We start from the raw sequence: 18,590 nt of genomic DNA, 5'->3' as shown, positions 1-18,590 counted from the left end.
GGAAGCAATGCACGTCTTCTTATTTACAAAGGTAGCTCTAGTTTCTCACATTTGGGGATGTTTATTGTGAGGAGATGTTACAAGGAAACTAATTATTCTAGATTCTTATGTGATTCTAATTCTTATGTGATACCAGCCCCAAGGGCCATCCTACCATAAATACATGCCTCTACAAAAACTTCATACATGGCTAAAAATTGTGGTCAGATCTGGAATTTTCAGTAAAAGGGACAAATTTAATTTTCTTCTGGAATATTGTATCAGGTCTATTCCAGTTCAGTACTCCAATTCCAGCATCAGTTTAGGAGAATTTTTATGCAAATCTATTTACGAAACCAAACCAGGACCTCCCATGTAAATAAATTACTGATACTCTCTGTCCTCCAACATTAGTGTCTTCTATTTTTTTGTCTAAAAAGATCACCCAGTATATAGAAGCAACTTAGGACATCACTATTGTATTCTCCCATAAGAGAACAGATCATTTCCACTTATCTGAAGTCGTTATGCTCTAGAATCAGGGGTGGATTGCTACTACCGCAGCTACCGGTTTGCTGCGCGTGCAGCTTCAGTTGTGTTGCATGTGTGCGAGTGCTATGCATTGCGTGTCCCTACCATATTTGCTTCTGCGCATGTGCAGGAAACAAAAATGCACTGAAATCTTGTGAGGGGACATGTGCGAGAGATTTCAGCAATTTTTTGCTTCCGTGCATGTGCAGAAGCAAAAAAAATCATTGAAATATCTCTCTCATTTGCCTCTCGTGAGATTTTGCTTCTGCATATGCGCACAAAGCAAAAAAGATGGCAGCGCCCATAGGATTGCCACCGGAGCGGTTGCGTGCAAATTTCGTAATCTGGCGGCTGCTACCAGTGCACAGTCCGCTACTGCATCGGTAGCAACATACTACTGTCTACAATGATAATGTTTTCAGGTGGATTTGCAAGAAGTAGCAGAAATTTCTCACGTTGTAAAATGTTACTAGAAACTTTGCTTTCTCCATATTTTTATGTGGTTATAGTAAGTCATATATCTAACATAGTGCAATCTATGTTGTCTCAGGCAATTCTAATTAAATAATTGGACGAAACTTTTCAAGGGTAAAAACAGCAATTGTAGTCTTCTAATGGCTAATCTGGTGTAGTGGTTAAGGCACCAGGTTTAAAGACAGGTATCTATGTATTCTAGTTCTGCCTTAGGCACAAACCTAGTTTGGTAACCATATGCCAGTCACTCTTTATCTGTCCTAGATAGCAGGCAAGAGCAAACTATTATTGAAATATTACTAAGAAAAATACAGGAACTTCTCCAGGCAGTCATTAGGAGCCAGCACTGACTTGAAAGAATCATTCCACATCCAAAAAGTCCTCTAATGGCCACGAATTGGGTTGGCTGAGAAGACCCTTGTTCAGATTGTCTCAAAACACCATGAATATCATAGGTGTCTGAACTTACCCATCTACAGTATCATAATTCCGACCTGCTTCCTAACTATTGCAGTAATGTTAAGACTATTTTTAATGACCTCCCTCATAATCATGTTTATATCAGATACAAGCTAGATTTTTTTAATGAAGTCCAATGTGTACTTTATTGGATACACACCAAAAAGTAAATCCATGTTTCAAAGTACGTATTTTAAGCACAAAAGAAGCCCTCACAAGATCATGTCGCTTATACAAACCTTGAAATATGAGTTGGATGAAAGAAGAGAAAAAAATCAGAGAACACAAGCCTATCTTCTATCTATACAGTTTGACTCATTTGAAAAGCAGAATGCTGTCGACATGCAATCAACGAAATGGCCGATCTTACACAAAAGCTGAATACAAAGGAAAAACACATGCATGAATACAGATAGTACTTGATTTACATTCATTCATTCAAGCTTGAAATTACAATGGTAATGGACAAAGGGACTTACAATCTATACCCAAAGTTATGGCTGCTATACGCCTGGCAGGCACATGATCAATATTTGGATGCTTTGTAATCTGCTTCTCTTAAGACTGACTACAGGAAAATGGCAGTTCCCCCTATCCACCTATCTTCCCTCTCATCCTGCCCTGTTGGATCCCTTGGGCCTGCTCCCAGCCCTGCTGGGTCCCACATCCTTGGGCCTCCTTCCCCACAGTCATGACTTGTTCCACGTACCTTTTCCAATGAGCACTTTTCCCAAGGAGAAGCAGCCGGTGTGCCATGTGGTTTTTCCTACATAGAAGCCATGACGTGATGCTATTCTGGAAGCAGGTGCCACATGTTGGAAGCTGCTGCAATTCTCACATTCTTCTTGCCTCCAAAATGGCACCCATTTTCAGTATGGCATCCCCTTGGCTTCTGTGTAGGTTGACTCCACGATGGAACTACTTGGGAAAGGTGGCTTTGAGAAAAAGTACTGGTAAGTAGAACAGAGGAGGAGACTTCCAAGTGAATGGGACCAAGAGTGGTGGGAAGCTCTTCTAGGGGGGCCTTTCAGAGGAGGAAGGCCCTGGCCCAATGCAGGACAAGTGTGCTCTAATGTGGGCCTCTGTCTGGCCTCCCAGGGAGCTTTATCAGTCTCTTAAGGCAGTGTTTTTCAACCAGTGTGCCGCGAGACATGGTCAGGTGTGCCGCGAAGCTCAGCAAGAGAGATAAAGAGAGAGAGAAAGAAAGCAAGAGAGAAAGAGAAAGAAAGCAAGAGAGAGAAAGAAAGCAAGACAGAAAGAAATGCAGGGAATTAGGGAAAGAGCAAAAAAGAGCAGAAAAGAGGAGGGAAGGAAGAGAGAAAGGGATGGAGAGAGGGGAAGGAAGGAAGAGAGAGAAAGAGAGAGAAATAGAGCAAAAGGGAGGAAGAGAGAGAGAGAGAAAAAAACTTTTTCCCAAACTTTTTTTAGCCCCCCCCCCTCAATGTGCCCCATGATTTTGTATATGTAAAAAATGTGCTGCAGCTCAAAAAAGGTTGAAAATCACTGTTTTAAGGGACCCACTTAACAACCACAATGGAGAGATTGCATGGTGGTCATTAAGTGAGGCAATCGTGGACTCAATTGCATCCATAAATCCAGGCTCAATTCTGTTAGCAAGGAGAGGACTATGTATACTGCACAGAGAGAGGTCCAGAGAAAACATTGTTCACATGTTTCATTTTCAAAACGGCAAAGGATTGAAAGATTAGCTTATGTAACTTGGAGAAGAAGAGGCCAAATTTATGCTAGAGGAGCTGCCATCTCCATGGTCCACACTTTCGACGTTGCTGCTACCATCTTCATGGCTCGCACTTTCGACGTTGCTGCTACCATCTTCATGGCTCGCACTTTCGACGTTGCTGCTACCATCTTCATGGCTCGCACTTTCGACATTGCTGCTACCATCTTCATGGCTCGCACTTTCGACATTGCTGCTACCATCTTCATGGCTCGGATTTTCGATGTTGCTATTGCTGTCACCGCTACCTACTACAAAGCGACTACCTCCGCCCAGGTTAAGGCCTCTTCTGTAGCCAAGACCGCTACCAGCAGCCAAACCTCGTGAAACATATGAAGAGATAACAGCTGCAATAAGAAGAGACAGAGAAGACTGATCATTTTCTGTTCTGAGAAAGGCAGCTGTCTTGTAGAAATTATAGGAACGGACTCTTGTCAAGTCCATTTTTCCTAAAGGACCTTCTAACATTCCCCCAACATGAAATGAATTTGAAATGTCTTTTATTTATTTTATTTTATTTCTCAATGGTGCCAAAGGTCAGGTGAAAGAGTATGAGGATCTTGCTTGAGATCAAATGCAAGAATATCAAAGCCATATGAGACCACAAGATGAAATTACTAACACATTGTGAAATTTGGTGATGGATCAGCGTTCCTACAGATTTGTGTGTTGCTCTCTGAGGCCTGAAAAATTGGTTGAATTTTGTCCTTAGGCATGCTACAGGTATTAAAAAAGTAGATAAAAACAGGTGCAGGTTTTCATTGCATACCAAGGGTGGGTTCTAACTTATCTTGCTGCCAGATAGCTTCCTCCTGCAGCGCATGGCTGTGTGCTTTGCGCACGCACGGAGAGGGGCGGCATACAAATTCAATAAATAAATACCCAGTGCCAACATTTTTTAAAAAATCTCCCCCAAAAGCCAAAAACAAAATGGTGACACATAGGCAGTGCCGGAAACTTGGCCAAAAAAAGAGATGGCGGTGTCCATGGATAGGCACGACAGAAGAGGTTCCATGATGTCATTGTGACATCACCAGCGGGTTTCTACCGGTTTGGGGAAACTGGTCCTAACCGGGAGGAACCCATATGTGTGGTTCTCTGTTGACCTAACACCAAGAACTATGCTGTGCTTCTACTAGTCTAATTGCCAAAGTTATGATTGCAAAACCTACAATTTTAGGGGAAGAGACAGGGCAGGGGGATGGAATGATAGCACAAAATGCAGTTTCCTCCATCTAAATAGAGGTAAGGAGCCTCTTAATCACTGTGCAGCAAAGGTCCTATAATGTGAATATTCTTCGCTATACTTACAGAGGTTCACTGCACCTGCTGCATCACTTGCCAATCTGTCAGGAAACAAAGCAGAAGTCAAGCATGGGTTAGAATTCAAATGTATATTCTGAGCATATACAGCTGACTGAAAGAAAACCAATGTTGTATGACTATTGTTGCAAAGTCAGCAAATCCTTAGTGATACTGAAAGATGAATTTCAAAGGAAAAAGACTCACTGTGCCCACAGAAATAGATGCTAATGAGAATGGAATTTTTTGTTTTGATGGAGATTGAGGACTTCCACCAAAAAACCCCAAACACCCCCACCAAACAGCAATATCTATAAAAGTCTATTTGAATGGACTGTCACTGACCGACATTCTTCTCCTTCAAGAAGTTTTCTGTAGGTAACAATCTCAATATCCAGGCCGAGCTTCACATTTAGTAGGTCTTGGTAGTCCTTGATTTGCCTGGCCATTTCTTGCTGGGCTTTCTGAAGGACTTCCTCAAGGTCAGTCAGTTTCTGCCTTGCGTCTTTGAGTGCCAGTTCACCTCGATCTGCTGCTTCAGCAATCTTTGCCTTTAGTTGAGCACACTTAAGGGAGGAAGGAAAGAGAAAGTAGCATAGAAGATCATCTCTTCAGAACAGAGTAAAATATCTCCAGTTATATTACACACTTTGGAAGAGCCGTTTGGGCTATAGAATCATAGGGCTGGAAGGGATCTTGAGAAATCTTCTAACAGAATCTCATGCCCAAGTCAGGAGTCCTTATACCATTCTGGACAAATGGTTGTCCAACCTTTTCTTGAAATCCTCCAGTGATGAAGCACCCACAACTCCGGGAAGGAAGCATTTAAGCTTGCAAGGAAATAGGATACTTTCAGTATCATGTATACAGCAATTGGGCTGTATTAGTGACAGGGATTGCCTTTGCAACAATTTCCAGGTTAGTTAGTGAAGTACAGTGGTACCTCGAGATACGAGTTTAATTCGTTCCGGACCTGCGCTCTTAAGTCGAGCAGCTCTTATCTCGAACGACTTTTCCCCATAGGAATTAATGTAAATAATTTTAATTGGTTCCAGCCCTCAAAAAACTCACAAAGTTAGTCTAAATTATGCAAAAAGACATTGCAAGAATAAATGTAACTTTACTTATTAATAAGATGATAAGCTGAGAGCTTTCCTTCCCTTCCTCTTTTTACCCAAAACAATCAACATGGCAAACTTTTATTTTTATTCATTAAACTGTAGTTATTTATTCAATTTCACTGCCACCCAATCCTGTAGAGGGAGGAAAGAAGGGAGGAAGGAAAAGGAAAGCAAGAAATGGAGGGAGGAAAGGAAGGAAGGAAAGAAAGAAAGGAAGGAAGAAAGAAAGGGTGAAGGGACAGGAACAGAGGAAGGAAGCAAGGAAACTTATGAAAGGGGAGAGTAACTTCACTGCCACCCAATCCTGTAGAGGAAAGAAGGGAGGAAGGAAAAGGAAAGCAAGAAATAGAGGAAGGGAAGGTAAAAGAGAGAAAGAAAAAGAGCAAGAAAGAAAGCAAGCAAGAGAGAAAGAAAGAAAATGAAAGAGAAATAAAAATAGAGAGGGAGAATGAAAGAAATGGAAGGAGGGAAGGAAGGAGAGAAAGCAAGAGAAAGAAAGAAAGAGAAAGAAAGAAAAAAAGAGAAAGAAAAAAGAATGAAAGAGCAAGAGAGAAAAAGAAAGAGAGAGAAAGAAAGAAAGGCAACTTCAAAGAAAGGCTCACTGAGCATCTCTCTCTCTCTCTTTCTATCCCTCTCTCTTTCTCTCCCCCCTCTCCCCCCCTTTCCCTCTCTCCCTCTCTCTCTCCCCCCTCTCCCCCCTTTCCCTCTCCCCCCCCAGGCCGGCAGCGATGTTTTAAAACAGCCGCGCCGTTTGCGAGCTAACTCCTGAGGTGCGGAAGTTCGCCTTTGGCGTTTGGGCCACTCGGAATGTGAAATTCAAAACAGCGTTCGGATCCCCCCACCCCCAGCAGAAGCCAAGGACCCCCAGAGTGGGGCGGCAGGGGAGGCGACCGCCTCTCCACTCACCAAGTGCCGGGATACGAGCCGAGAAGAGCCGGGCTGGCTTACTTTCCTTCCTTCCCGCACTGATGCAGAGCCACTCGAACAAAGCGTCACGCCCCCCTGACGCTTTTGGCGGCAAAAGAGCCCAGCGTCACTTCGGAAGCCGCCGAAAGCATCAGAGGGGCGCGACACTTTGTTCGAGTGGCTCTGCATCAGCGCGGGAAGGAAGGAAAGTAAGCCTTCTCGGCTCGTATCGCGGAGAGGGGCGGCATACAAATCCAAGTAATAAATAAAATAAAATAAAAAAATGTCTCTCCTCTCCCAGCTCTTATCTCGAGTAGCTCTTAAGTCGAGCAGCTCTTATGTCGGGGTTCCACTGTAGTAGGCTCAACCACGTTACTGCTGCTTTATCCTGACAAGATGAAGTACCTTGTATATGTAGTCCTTGATTTAGGACTCTCTGAAGTTATGACAGACACCTCCCTCCCCCCCAAGTTACTTACAACCCAGTACAGTGGAACCCCGACATAAGAGCTGCTCTACTTAAGAGCAACTCGAGATAAGAGCTGGGAGGGGAGAGATATTTTTGTTCTACTTACAAGCCCAAATTCGAGATACAAGCGCCAAGGAGCTGTCTCCTGAAGCCAAACGCTAACTTCCGCGTTCGGCTTCAGGAGACAGCTGCGAAGCGGCGCGCGTGTTTTAAAAGGTTGCAGCCGGCCTGGGGGGCTCGGGGGGGTGCTTGCAGCTTTCTTTCTTGCTCTTTTTCTTTCTCTCTTTTACCTTCCCTTCCTCTATTTCTTCTTTTCTTTCTCCTTCCCACCTTCTTCCCTCCCTCCCTCCCTTCACTCATTCCTCTCTTACTCTCCCCTTTCATAAGTTTCCTTCCTTCCTTTCTCTGTTCCTGTCCCTTCCCTCTTTCCTTCCTTCCTTCCCACCCTCCGTCCATTCATTCACCCATTCCTCTCTTGATCACTTAAAGCCGGTCCCTGGTGCAAAAAGGGTTGGGGACCTCTGTCCTACAGGATTGGGTGGCAGAGAAGTTGAACATATGTAAATTTAAAAGTTTAAGAAAGTTTACAAGTTAAGTGAAAGAAACTTCATTATTCATTTATATGTACATGTACATTTCTTCATTAAAAACATGTCTTTCTGCATAATTTAGACTAACTTTGTGAGTTTTTTGAGGGCTGGAACCAATTAAAATTATTTACATTAATTCCTATGGGGAAAAGTCGTTCGAGATAAGAGCTGCTCGACTTAAGAGCGCAGGTCCGGAACGAATTAAACTCGTATCTCGAGGTACCACTGTATTGAAGTTATGGCCTTTATGACTACTGCAGGTGTACTGCACTGCCCCACTCTGCCTATCTCCCCCCCTCCCCATCCTGTCCTGGGCCTGCTTCCCACCTCACCAGGTCCCATAAAACCCACATTGTGGCTCTTCTGAAAACGGTGCCCCCTTATGGGATAAAGTCATAAAGCCCAGGGATGCTGTGGGATGGAGTGGCCTGCCCTTACATAGAAACATAGAAACATAGAAGATTGACGGCTATTTCCTGTATTTTATCTTACAATGGATATATGTTTATCCCAGGCATGTTTAAATTCAGTTACTGTGGATTTACCAACCACGTCTGCTGGAAGTTTGTTCCAAGGATCTACTACTCTTTCAGTAAAATAATATTTTTCTTCTACCCCTTCTACCCCAATGCAAGCTCCAGGGCTTTTCTGAAGTGTTTGATTGGTGTGGGGAGGATGGTGTGGTCCCTGGTCGAGTGGGAGACAGGCCTAAGGTATGTGGAGACCCCAAGTGAGAGTGCCTCAGGGGGTCAGGGAGATGTTGAGAGAACTTGTCAGGGCCTACCACACCTGAGACATCCCACGCACTGCTTAATGGCAGCATTGAAGTGGGGGTCATCAAACAAGGCATACAAATCTAATAAATAAGTCATTCACAAAATTGTTAAGTGAGGCAATTACATCAATTCACCTAACAACTGAAACAACTTGCAATGGTAACTGGCAGGCTTCATTACTGTCATGCGTCAAGGGCTACCTGTAAATGGAAAGTTGGAAGAAATGTGCGGGCGAGGGAAAAGATGACAGTTTGCAGTTGCATGGTAGCCAGGAAATTTACAGCTGTTTGAGAAAAAATAACTGGTATGAGGAAATTATGTGGATAAGCATCATAGATGCCGTGCTATACTTTGTTTTGCAGGCAGGTAATGTAAATAGGTGGATTGTCTATGTACAACCTGTTGTGTTTCATATATAGTGGAACCTCGGTATTTGGTTACTATTAAACCTGTCAAATTTGGTACTGAAGGTATTTTGATGCAAAACGTTGTCCCGGTTTTAGTAGTTTCTTTGGTATTTAGCATGTTGCAAAAGGAAGAGGGAGATGAGCATAGAGAGTGGACAGGAAATAGCCCACGCTGGGAAGATCACTGACAGGAAAAAGGACAGATAGAAAGTTTTTTCCTGGCCAAAACATATAGTCATGTGCTAAGTCTCTTGGTTTGTTTGGCACCCCTAGTGCCTTTTAGAACCAATTGGTGTTGAATAGCATAGTACCATTATACAATTGTTGCTAATTTTGAGGTTAAATACATGTTAAAAGGTAGCATTATATTAAGGATGAAAAATATTTCAATCTGCACTTTAGAAATGAATGAGAAGATCACAACACTGATTATTCTTTCAGGCCAGAAGTGTGGCTGAGCTGTACCAATGTATGATCACAAATTTGGAAGAACACAGTAACCTACCTGCTTTTTCACACCTTCAATTTCAGCCTTCAGTCTCTGGACATGTCGGTTAAAATCTGAAATCTCTTGCTTGGCATTACGAAGATCATCAGTGTGCCTTCCAGCTTTACTCTGGAGTTCTTCGTACTAAAAAATGTAGAAAGCAGCCACTGTAGTTTTAATTATTATTTGAGTCAGTTTAATTCATTTGTGAGAGTGTATATATCTACCGTAGTTTTTGGAGTATAAGATACATGGGAGTATAAGACGCATGTATAAGGCGGATTCTCTGTTTCATATAAAGTGGAACCTCAGTATTTGACTACTACTAAACTATCACGTTTTGGAGGAGGAAAGCAAGGGGGGGAAATTCTGCCTCTGTCTCCCAGCAAACAGTACAGATGATATACACTGTTTGCTGTATTTCTGTGCATGTGTGCCTGACCCATAGAAATAGCAAAGAATTGGAGAAATGTACATTCGGGCAGTATATTAATGTCAGAAAGTTTTCTTAAATATAGTCACACTAACTCCTCCCAATTATTTAAATAAATCTACTCCAAACATGACCAAATCAATTTTAACTCAGCTGCCTTATGTTAATACTAAAACAGCATACTCTTAAATTTCAGACTATACTTGTACAGATTCTATTAAAATTGGTGTGGCTTTCTGGAAGTATAGTTATTCTCTGCTATTTAAAAGAAGATACAATACTACTGGGACTTTTCAGATCAAGCATTTATTTTTAAAAGCTTCATTTTGTTGTCTAGAACAATAATAAAGCAGTCTTTTAAAAATATGTCTAATAATTTGAACATTCTACAGACATTTATAGTTATTGACTTACCTACTTGCATCCAGTTTCAGCAGAAAGTAAAAATCCGCCTCTCCCTCCCAGCAATTTGCCTACTTGCAGCTAGCTTCAGTTTCAGTTTAGTATGTGGCCTGCCTGCAGCCTCAAATCAGCTGAGGGTGGGGAAACTGATAATGAGTTTCTTGCCTTAACAGGCTCTGTTCTGTTTGCTGAAAGGAGGTAAATTGCTCAGAGGCAGAGGCGAAATGGGGGGAGGGGGCTGGGGGGGGATACATTCGGTGAATAAGATGCACCAAAGTTTTCACTCTCTTTTGATGGGGTGGTGGTAAAAAGGTGCATCTTATACTCCGAAGATATGGTATTTGTCTACCGGCCTTGCCCAATCTGATGCTTCAATGTGCTTTGGAATGCAAATCTTACATTTCCCAGTCAAAAGTCATTGGTAATGCTAGCTGAGAAGTAGGGAAGTTGTTCTTGAGGACATTAGGCACGTAAAAACTGCAGCAAATTGAAAAACAAATTGGGGGGTGGTGTCAGATTTTCCTCCCTTATATTTTACACGGCCAGAGTTGCCTGACTACTAATCGATTTACAATAAATGATTGGTGGGACAATGAGAAAGGAGAAGAGGCAACATCCCTCCAATTGGCTTGGCTTTGCTAATTCCAATTTTGGAAGAAAACATTTGGCCTCCCCTCACAGCTTATTCATGGTAAGGCAGCAACAGCTCACCCACCCAACATTCTGGATGATGATTTACCTTGTTTTGGTACCAAGCTTCAGCCTCCGCCCTGCTTTTCGTTGCAATCTCTTCATACTGGGCTTTGACTTCAGCAATGATGCTCTTGAGGTCCAGGTAGCGATTGTTGTCCATGGACAAAATCACAGAAGTGTCAGAGATCTGCCTCTGTAGATCTGCCAGTTCCTGCATGTGTGATAGGAATAGTCCACTCAGAAAATATACACAAAAAGGTTAGGCCTTGGCAAGTACCTAATTCAAAATTCAGAGCAAGCAGACCTTAATATTAGGTAAGTAAGGATATTTGGAAGGGGTGTTCGTTTTGCATAATTTTTTTCTTTCCCAAATTACTTTTTTCTAATGATCAGATTTATTGATAGAAAATACAGTTCACCAGAAAAGAGTTTGGGATGAAAGCTGTTTAAATATCTATGGAAAATCCAAAATACTACACAGGGCACAGAATTTTCAACACTCCTCCCCCCACACACCCCAAAAATCATATTTGTTCTCTTACTTGTTAAATGTAAGAATTCATTGCCTAAGTATAATTCTTTGTAACTTGTACAAGAGATTTTTGGGATTACCAAATGCCTGATCAATGTTTTTGTTTAATGAGAAAATTTATCTTTACATCTTAGGATTCTGGAACTGCAGGAATTCTTACATAATTCTTAATTAATTTTGAACCTATTTTGTAACTCTTTGTGTTCTTTAAATTACCTGAGGGATTTTCAACATCTTTTAATTTTAATTTAACCCAGGGTGTCAGACTTATTTCATTGAGGGTCGCATCAGGGTTGTGTTTCACCTTGGTGGTGGCGGTGAGGGGGGGCCATGGGCGTGGCCACCTCGATGTCACTTGTGTCAGCGCCCAAGCACTCTGCCAGTGAAAACAGAGCTCAGTTTTTTCTGGGAGAATCACCACAGGCAAGTCCTTCACTGTATTTAGAGCAGCTCCACGAGCCATATCTAAGCACCCTGTGGGCCTTGCGTTTGATACCCCTGATTTAACCCTTCCATGTTTCTTTCCTTGCTTCCTCCGTCCCTCCCTCCTTATAACAAAATATGCTATAATCTTGTTTATTGAGGTGTGAGGGAAACGGGACTTTTCACAGGGAAATAATTTCTGGAAAGTAAATGAATAGGGTAACTATCTCTGGCAGGACATATAATTGCATAATAGCACAGTTCAAAGAAAATAATATTGAGGCTTACCGTTTCATATAGAACTTTAAGGAAATCAATCTCATCAAGTAATAATGGTACTTTAGCTTCTAGCTCTGCTTTGGCCATGTAGGCATCATCCACTTCCTAAAAAGAAAACATTGGATTTAAGGACAATGAATTAAAGGACTACAGAGTTATTGTCCAGTCGGCAAAGCAGTGGAAGTGATGTGCTGGTGCCTGGAGGCTGTTAGGGTCTGGATGGATGTCAACAGGCTCAAACTCAACACTGACAAGATGGAGTGACTGTGGGTTTTCCATCCATTACCCGGGGGGGGGGGATTATTGGCCCCCTCGGAGAGGGTCCACAACTTGGCCGTCCTCCTCGATCCACAGCTGACGTTAGAACATCATCTTTCGGCTGTGGTGAGGAGGGCGTTTGCTCAGGCTCACCTGGTGCACCAGTTGCGTCCCTATTTGGACAGGGAGTCACTGCTCACAGTCACTCACGCCCTTATCACCTCAAGGTTCAACTACCTGCAACGCTCTCTACATGGGGCTACCTAGGCCATTACAAGTTATGCATGGTATGTTTGTGTGTATGTTTGGTTTCATAATAGGGGTTTTTAGTTGTTTTTTTATTATTGGATTGTACATGTTGTGTTTATTATTGTTGTTAGCCGCCCCGAGTCTACGGAGAGGGGTGGCATACAAATCCAATTTATTATTATTATTATTATTATTATTATTATTATTATTATTACCCCTGAAGAGTGTTCAGAAACTTCAGATCGTGCAGAATGCGGCCGTGCGAACAGTCATGGGTTGTCCAAGATACACCCATGTTTCGTCAACACTCCGTGGCCTGCACTGGTTGCCGATTAGTTTCTGGGCACAATTCAAAGTGTTGGTGATGACCTATAAGGCCCTACATGGCATCAGACCAGAATACCTATGGGACCGCCTTTTGCCACACAAATCCCAGTAGTTAATTAGGTCCCACATAGTTGGCCTTCTCCAGGTCCCATCGACTAAACAATGCCGTCGGGCAGGGCCTAGGGGAAGAGCCTTCTCTGTGGTGGCCCTGGCCCTCTGGAATCAACTTCCCCCAGAGATTTGAACTGCCCCCACTCTCCTCGCCTTCCACAAGACCTTAAAGACCTATCTATGTCATCAGGCATGGGGCAATTAATGTATCCCCTTTTTTGACCATTAAGAGTTATGTGTGGTTGTGACTGTATTGTATTGATTGTTTTTAATGATAGTGGGGTTTTAGTCATAGTTTTAATTATTAGATTTGTATTATATTATATTCTTTTGCTGTTGTGAGCCGCCCCAAGTCTTCGGGGAGGGGCGGCATACAAGTCTAATAAATTATTATTATTATTATTATTATTATTATTATTATTATTATTAGTTATTACATTCTACGTACTGTTCAATATTAAAATATGTATACATCTATGTACAGTATGTATGTGTGTATGTATGTATTTATGTATGTATGTCCTAATTGAGATAAGTATACTTGTTTCTGGGGTAGTCCAGCCTTTTAATATCACGGCACTGACTGCCTTTCTGCAAAGTGTTCATACTGTAGACAGACTCTCACCTTCTTGAGGGTTACAAAGTCATTCTCTGCTTCCGTGCGCTTATTGATCTCATCTTCATACCTATTTGGGGAGGAGAAAATAATAACACCTACTTAGAAAAATCTAGTGAAGCAGCTGTGGTTCTTAAAATTTTTTTAAAGGGTCCTGACAATATCCCGGAAGTGATTCTCAGTTGTGGCTGGTCAGTTTTCACAAAACGATCTGAGAAAATTGGCTTTGTTACCCATCTGGACCTACAAAGCCTGAAGGAGGACAGACAGATAGAAAGATGGACAATGTTTTGAGCATTTCATTCGCTACCAATTTTCTGTAATTGGGAGTGGCTTAGGCTTGTCACAATTGGCCTGGACAAGGCTGATTCTCTGTGTCAGTGTAATGATCATTTGAATTTGTGCAACCTGGAAATATTAACTATGCTGAGGTCCCAGGGAGTTGAAATCCACATACATGCAGAACACCTGATGGCCAAGAACCAAACTGGTTCTTTTATCCCTCACAACTAGCTGGTACACCACCTTGGTACTTTTGTTTTTAACAGAACCCATTGTGAGATTCTTAACTGCAATATTTGGACAGGGAGACACTTCTCAGTCACTCACGCCCTTATCACTTCGAGATTTGTCTACTGCAATGCTCTCTACGTGGGGCTACCTTTGAAGAGCATGTGGAGACTGCAAACATGGGGCTACCTTTGAAGAGTGTCTGGAAACTTCAAATCGTCCAAAATGCAGCCGTGTGAGCGGTTATGGGCCTTCCAAGACATGCCCATATTTCACCATCACTCCGCGGACTGCATTGGCTGCCGATTGGTTTCCGGACACAAGTCAAAGTGTTGGTTATGACCTATAAAGCCCTACATGGCATAGGTCATAGGCATAGGTCATAGGCATAGGTCACAGATTACCTCCAAGACTGCCTTCTGCCGCACAAATCCCACCAACGAATTAAGTTCGTAAGTAGAGGTACCACTGTATTTCAATACTCTTGCCAAAGGAACAGTTTGAGCATTTCCATGTAATTATCAGCAAAATTCTTATCTTAAATATATCTTTATCCTGGGCTACTTTCTATAGGAATCTTGTCACCACTAGTCAAGGTGAAAAACAGTTTTACTAAATTTTCACATGCACCTTAATAGGGCAAATTCATACCATTTCAGGCCCTGTCAGATGCAAAACGGCAACAAATTCATTGATAGTTCCCCCCTCATTTTGGTTTCTATGAAAATAAAACATAACATCAGGTGCAACGGGAAGGAGGGGTGGGGCATAATGATCTTTCAATTTTGCCATGAATTTGTTCCAGGGAATGTCGTGAATTGAGGTTGGTGCGAATAAGGTGAGAGCAGTCTTGAACATTTCTGGGCCACAGAAGTTACCAGACAATTCAGTATAAGTGTTGGAGATTAGGAAGCATTCAAAACCCATACTTCACCATCACTCTGTGGACTACATTGGTTGCCGATTAGTTTCCAGATACAATTCAAAGTCTTGATTATGACCTATAAAGCCCTACATGGCATAGCTTCAGATTACCTCCAAGACCGCCTTCTGTTGCACAAATCCCACCAATCCTTAGGGTCCTGTCAGCCAAACAATGTCGGCTGGCGGGACCTAGGGGAAGAGCCTTTTCTGTGTATGGGGCCCCTGGCCCTCTGGAATCAGCTTGCCCCGGAGATTCACACTGCCCCCACCCTCCTTGCCTTCTGAAAAAGTTTAAAGACTCATCTTTGTCCCCAGGCCTGGGGTCATTAGATCTTTCCCCCAACCAACAAGTGTTTTTTTTTTTAGTATGTTTTATGGAGTGAATGATAATGAATGTTTTAAATTATTTTAGGATTTTAGGGTTTTAATTATATTAATTGGATTAGATATGTTACTATGTTTTTATATATGTTGTGAGCTGCCCCGAGTCGTTGCAGAGGGGCGGCATACAAATCCAATTAACAAATAATAATAAATAGTGCAAAATGCAGTCGTGCAAGCTATTGTGGGACTTCCAAGATCTGCCACATCTCACAATTACTCTGCGAGCTGCATTGGTTGCCCATTGATATCCGGATGCAAAAAAGTGTTGGTTATGACTTATAAAGCCCTAAATGGCTTAGCACCAGATTACCTACAGGACCGCCTTCTGCCTCATATATCCCAGTGACCGGTCAGATCCTACAGAATCGGCCAGGTCCCGTCAGCCAGGCAATGTCATCTGGCGGGGCCTAGGGGAAGAGCCTTCTCGGTGGCAGTGCCTGCCCTTTGGAACCAACTCCCTCTGGAGATTTGCACCGCCCCCATCCTCCTGGTCTTTCACAAGGCTTTGAAAACTTACATCTGCCATCACGCCTGGGACTGCTGAACATCTAGCCCCGACCTTTAGTATAACTGTGGTGTGAGTGAATAGGGTGTATGAGTTTAAATTTGGGGCTTTAGATTGTTTTAAATATTGGACTTTGAATTGGTTGTTGTATTTTTTATATGTTATGAGCCGCCCTGAGTCTTTGGAGAAGGGCGGCATATAAATCCAATAAATAAAATATAAATATAAATAAATATCAGCAAATGGTGTAAATGAGGGAGCAAAGCTGAAGAGCTAAAAAACTTTAAGAGTCACTTTGGTTAAAGCACCAGACTCGTAATTTAAGAGATTGTGATTTATAATCCCATCTTGGGTACAAAGCCAACTCAATGACTCTCAGCTCTAGGAAGCGGGAAATGGCAAACCACTTATGGAAAACCTTGCCAAGAAAACCACAAGGTCCAGTCCAGGCCATCACCTGGCTTGCTGGCATACACATGCATAAAAGAGGGAGTAAGATGGAACTTGGAGGAAAGCTGAAGGTCTAAAAGTCTTACTTGTTCTTGTAGTCGTCTACAAGGTTTTGGGTGTTATGTCGTTCTCCCTCCAGCCTTAGTTTCTCCTTCTCCAGATCACTCAGCTGTGTCCTAAGATTGTTGATGTAAGCATTGAAAAGTTGCTCAATGTTACTCTTCACCTGTTTCTGGTCAAGTTCCTGAAGCAGAGACCACTTTGTTTCCAGCACTTTATTCTGTTGCTCAAGGAAACGCACCTGGAGGCCGAAAGACACAGATTTTTCTTTTTTTTGTGGAGCAGGTGAATGAAACCATAAATCTCCTACAATGTTTCTCAAGTCACCTTGATTTGCTTTTGAGCAGATTGTAGATATTACTTTTTCTCCATTTAATACCCTGGATACATGCAGACTATATTAAGGGATTGGAAAAAAGTGTTCATTATTTTAAAACTGATTCAGATTAACAGAGTTGGAAGGAACCTCGTAGATCATCTAGTCAAACCCATTGCCCAAACAGAAAAACCTACATCATTTCTGACAGATGGCTTCCGCTGATGAAGCTCTCACAATTTCTTAATGCAAACTGTTCCATTGGTTGATTGCTCTGACTCTCAGAAAATGTATCCTTATTTCCAGATGGAATCTTTCCTTGTTCAGTTTCCATCCATCATTTCTTGTCTGGCCTTCAGATGCTTTGGAAAATAGCTTGACCCCCCTCCTTTCTGTGGCAGCCCCTCAAATACTGGAACATTGTTATCATGTCTCCCCTGGTCTTTCTCTTCACTAGATTAGTCATGCCCAGTTCCTGTAACCACCGATCATTTATGTTTCAGCCACCAATCACCTAATCATCTTGGTTGCTCTTCTCTGCACTCTTTCTAGAGTCTCGCCATCTTTGTTTATAGTGTTATGACCAAAACTGGATGTAGTATTCTAGATGTGGTACTACTAAGATTTTATCACTTGATCGTGATTGAATCCTTCTGTTAATGCAATTTAGGATTGCATTGGCTTTTTTGGCTGCCACCACACTGTTGGCTCATATTTAATCGAATGTCCACTAAGACTGGAAGAAGAACAGTGAAGGGTTGCCAGATCCCGCCGATACTGGTGTGTTCCCTGCGCCGCTCTGTGTTCCTGGCTAGTGCGCGCACACCTGAGCAAGGTTTTGCTTCTGCGGGGACACGCACACTTGTGAGATTTTAGCAGGTTTTTTGCTTCCGTGCATGCGTGAAAGCAAAAAATTGCCAAAAATCTTCAAAATCTCACACAGCCACGCAGCAGCAAAACCAAGCAAAATTGGCAGCTGTGTAATCTCATCTAGCTGGTGCCAGCCAGTGATAAATAACAGCTGTGACAAAATCAGTGAAAATTGCAAGAGGAGCTGAAGGAAGGCTCTTGAGCTCTTTCCCCAATCCATGGCAACCTGAAATAGCAAAAGAAATCATGTATTTATTCTCACCTTATCTATGAAGGAGGCAAACTTGTTGTTGAGTGTCTTGATCTGCTCTCTTTCTTCTTTGCGAACCTTCTCTATGGTGGGGTCAATCTCCAGCTTGAGAGGCGCCAACAGTTGGGGGTTGATAGTTACTTTTTGGATTCCGCCTGGTGGGCAAACTGGGAAGCAAGAGTCCCCTCTCCCTCCATCAAAACCAGCTCCACCTAGCCTGTAGCCTCCACCAATACCACCACCAATACCAGAGCCGCTATTAACTCCACCACCATACCCATAGATTCTACCAATGCCGCTGCCATAACTGCTTCCAATCGCGATTCTCCTGGGTCCACCAAGATTGTAAAGGCTTTGGCTGCCAAAGCCAGCCCCACCAGCCTGGGCCCAGCCAACATTCCCAGTGCCACATCTTCCACCTCTGCCCACACTTTGTGAGCTCCAGTTAGTGTGACACAAGTTAGGTAGGATGGCGGATGAGTTACTGAAGCCTCTCCTCTGAATTCTGACGTTGGCTCGGTGAGACATTTTAGTTGGTGAGAAGCTGAAGAACCACGATGCAGAAAGAGGTACAGGGAAAGAGAGGACACCCTCTATGAAGCAGAGGCAGGTGTAATTGTGAGCGCTAGGTTTTAAATTTTCTTCTTTTATTTATATTGTCAAGGAAGTGGGATTGGTTGTGATTGCAGTTGATCGTCTTTCTGATTAAATATTGCTGGGCATGCCCTAAGGCTTTTTTTGAATTGTGACATCACTGTT

General features: G+C 42.6%; 1 protein-coding gene across 1 annotated transcript; it reads right to left on the bottom strand.

Moving 5' to 3' along the window:
• Positions 1–3,148: 3,148 nt before the first annotated feature.
• On the bottom strand, positions 3,149–18,359 carry LOC139159468 (keratin, type II cytoskeletal 7-like). The gene is made up of 11 exons (XM_070736787.1): positions 18,122–18,359; positions 17,844–17,986; positions 16,422–16,636; positions 13,572–13,632; positions 12,011–12,106; positions 10,814–10,978; positions 9,258–9,383; positions 4,829–5,049; positions 4,493–4,527; positions 3,424–3,528; positions 3,149–3,384 (listed from the first exon to the last, which is right to left on the bottom strand). The coding sequence occupies exons 1-11, from the start codon at positions 18,357–18,359 to the stop codon at positions 3,149–3,151; spliced, it is 1,641 nt and encodes a 546-aa protein (XP_070592888.1).
• Between the last annotated feature and the right edge of the window lie 231 nt (positions 18,360–18,590).

The sequence above is a fragment of the Erythrolamprus reginae genome, chromosome 2 (assembly GCF_031021105.1).
Source record: "Erythrolamprus reginae isolate rEryReg1 chromosome 2, rEryReg1.hap1, whole genome shotgun sequence".
NCBI classification, from domain to species: Eukaryota; Metazoa; Chordata; class Lepidosauria; order Squamata; family Dipsadidae; genus Erythrolamprus; species Erythrolamprus reginae.
Note: the sequence above shows the minus strand (reverse complement) of the source record. Positions and strands in the feature narration are given on the sequence as shown.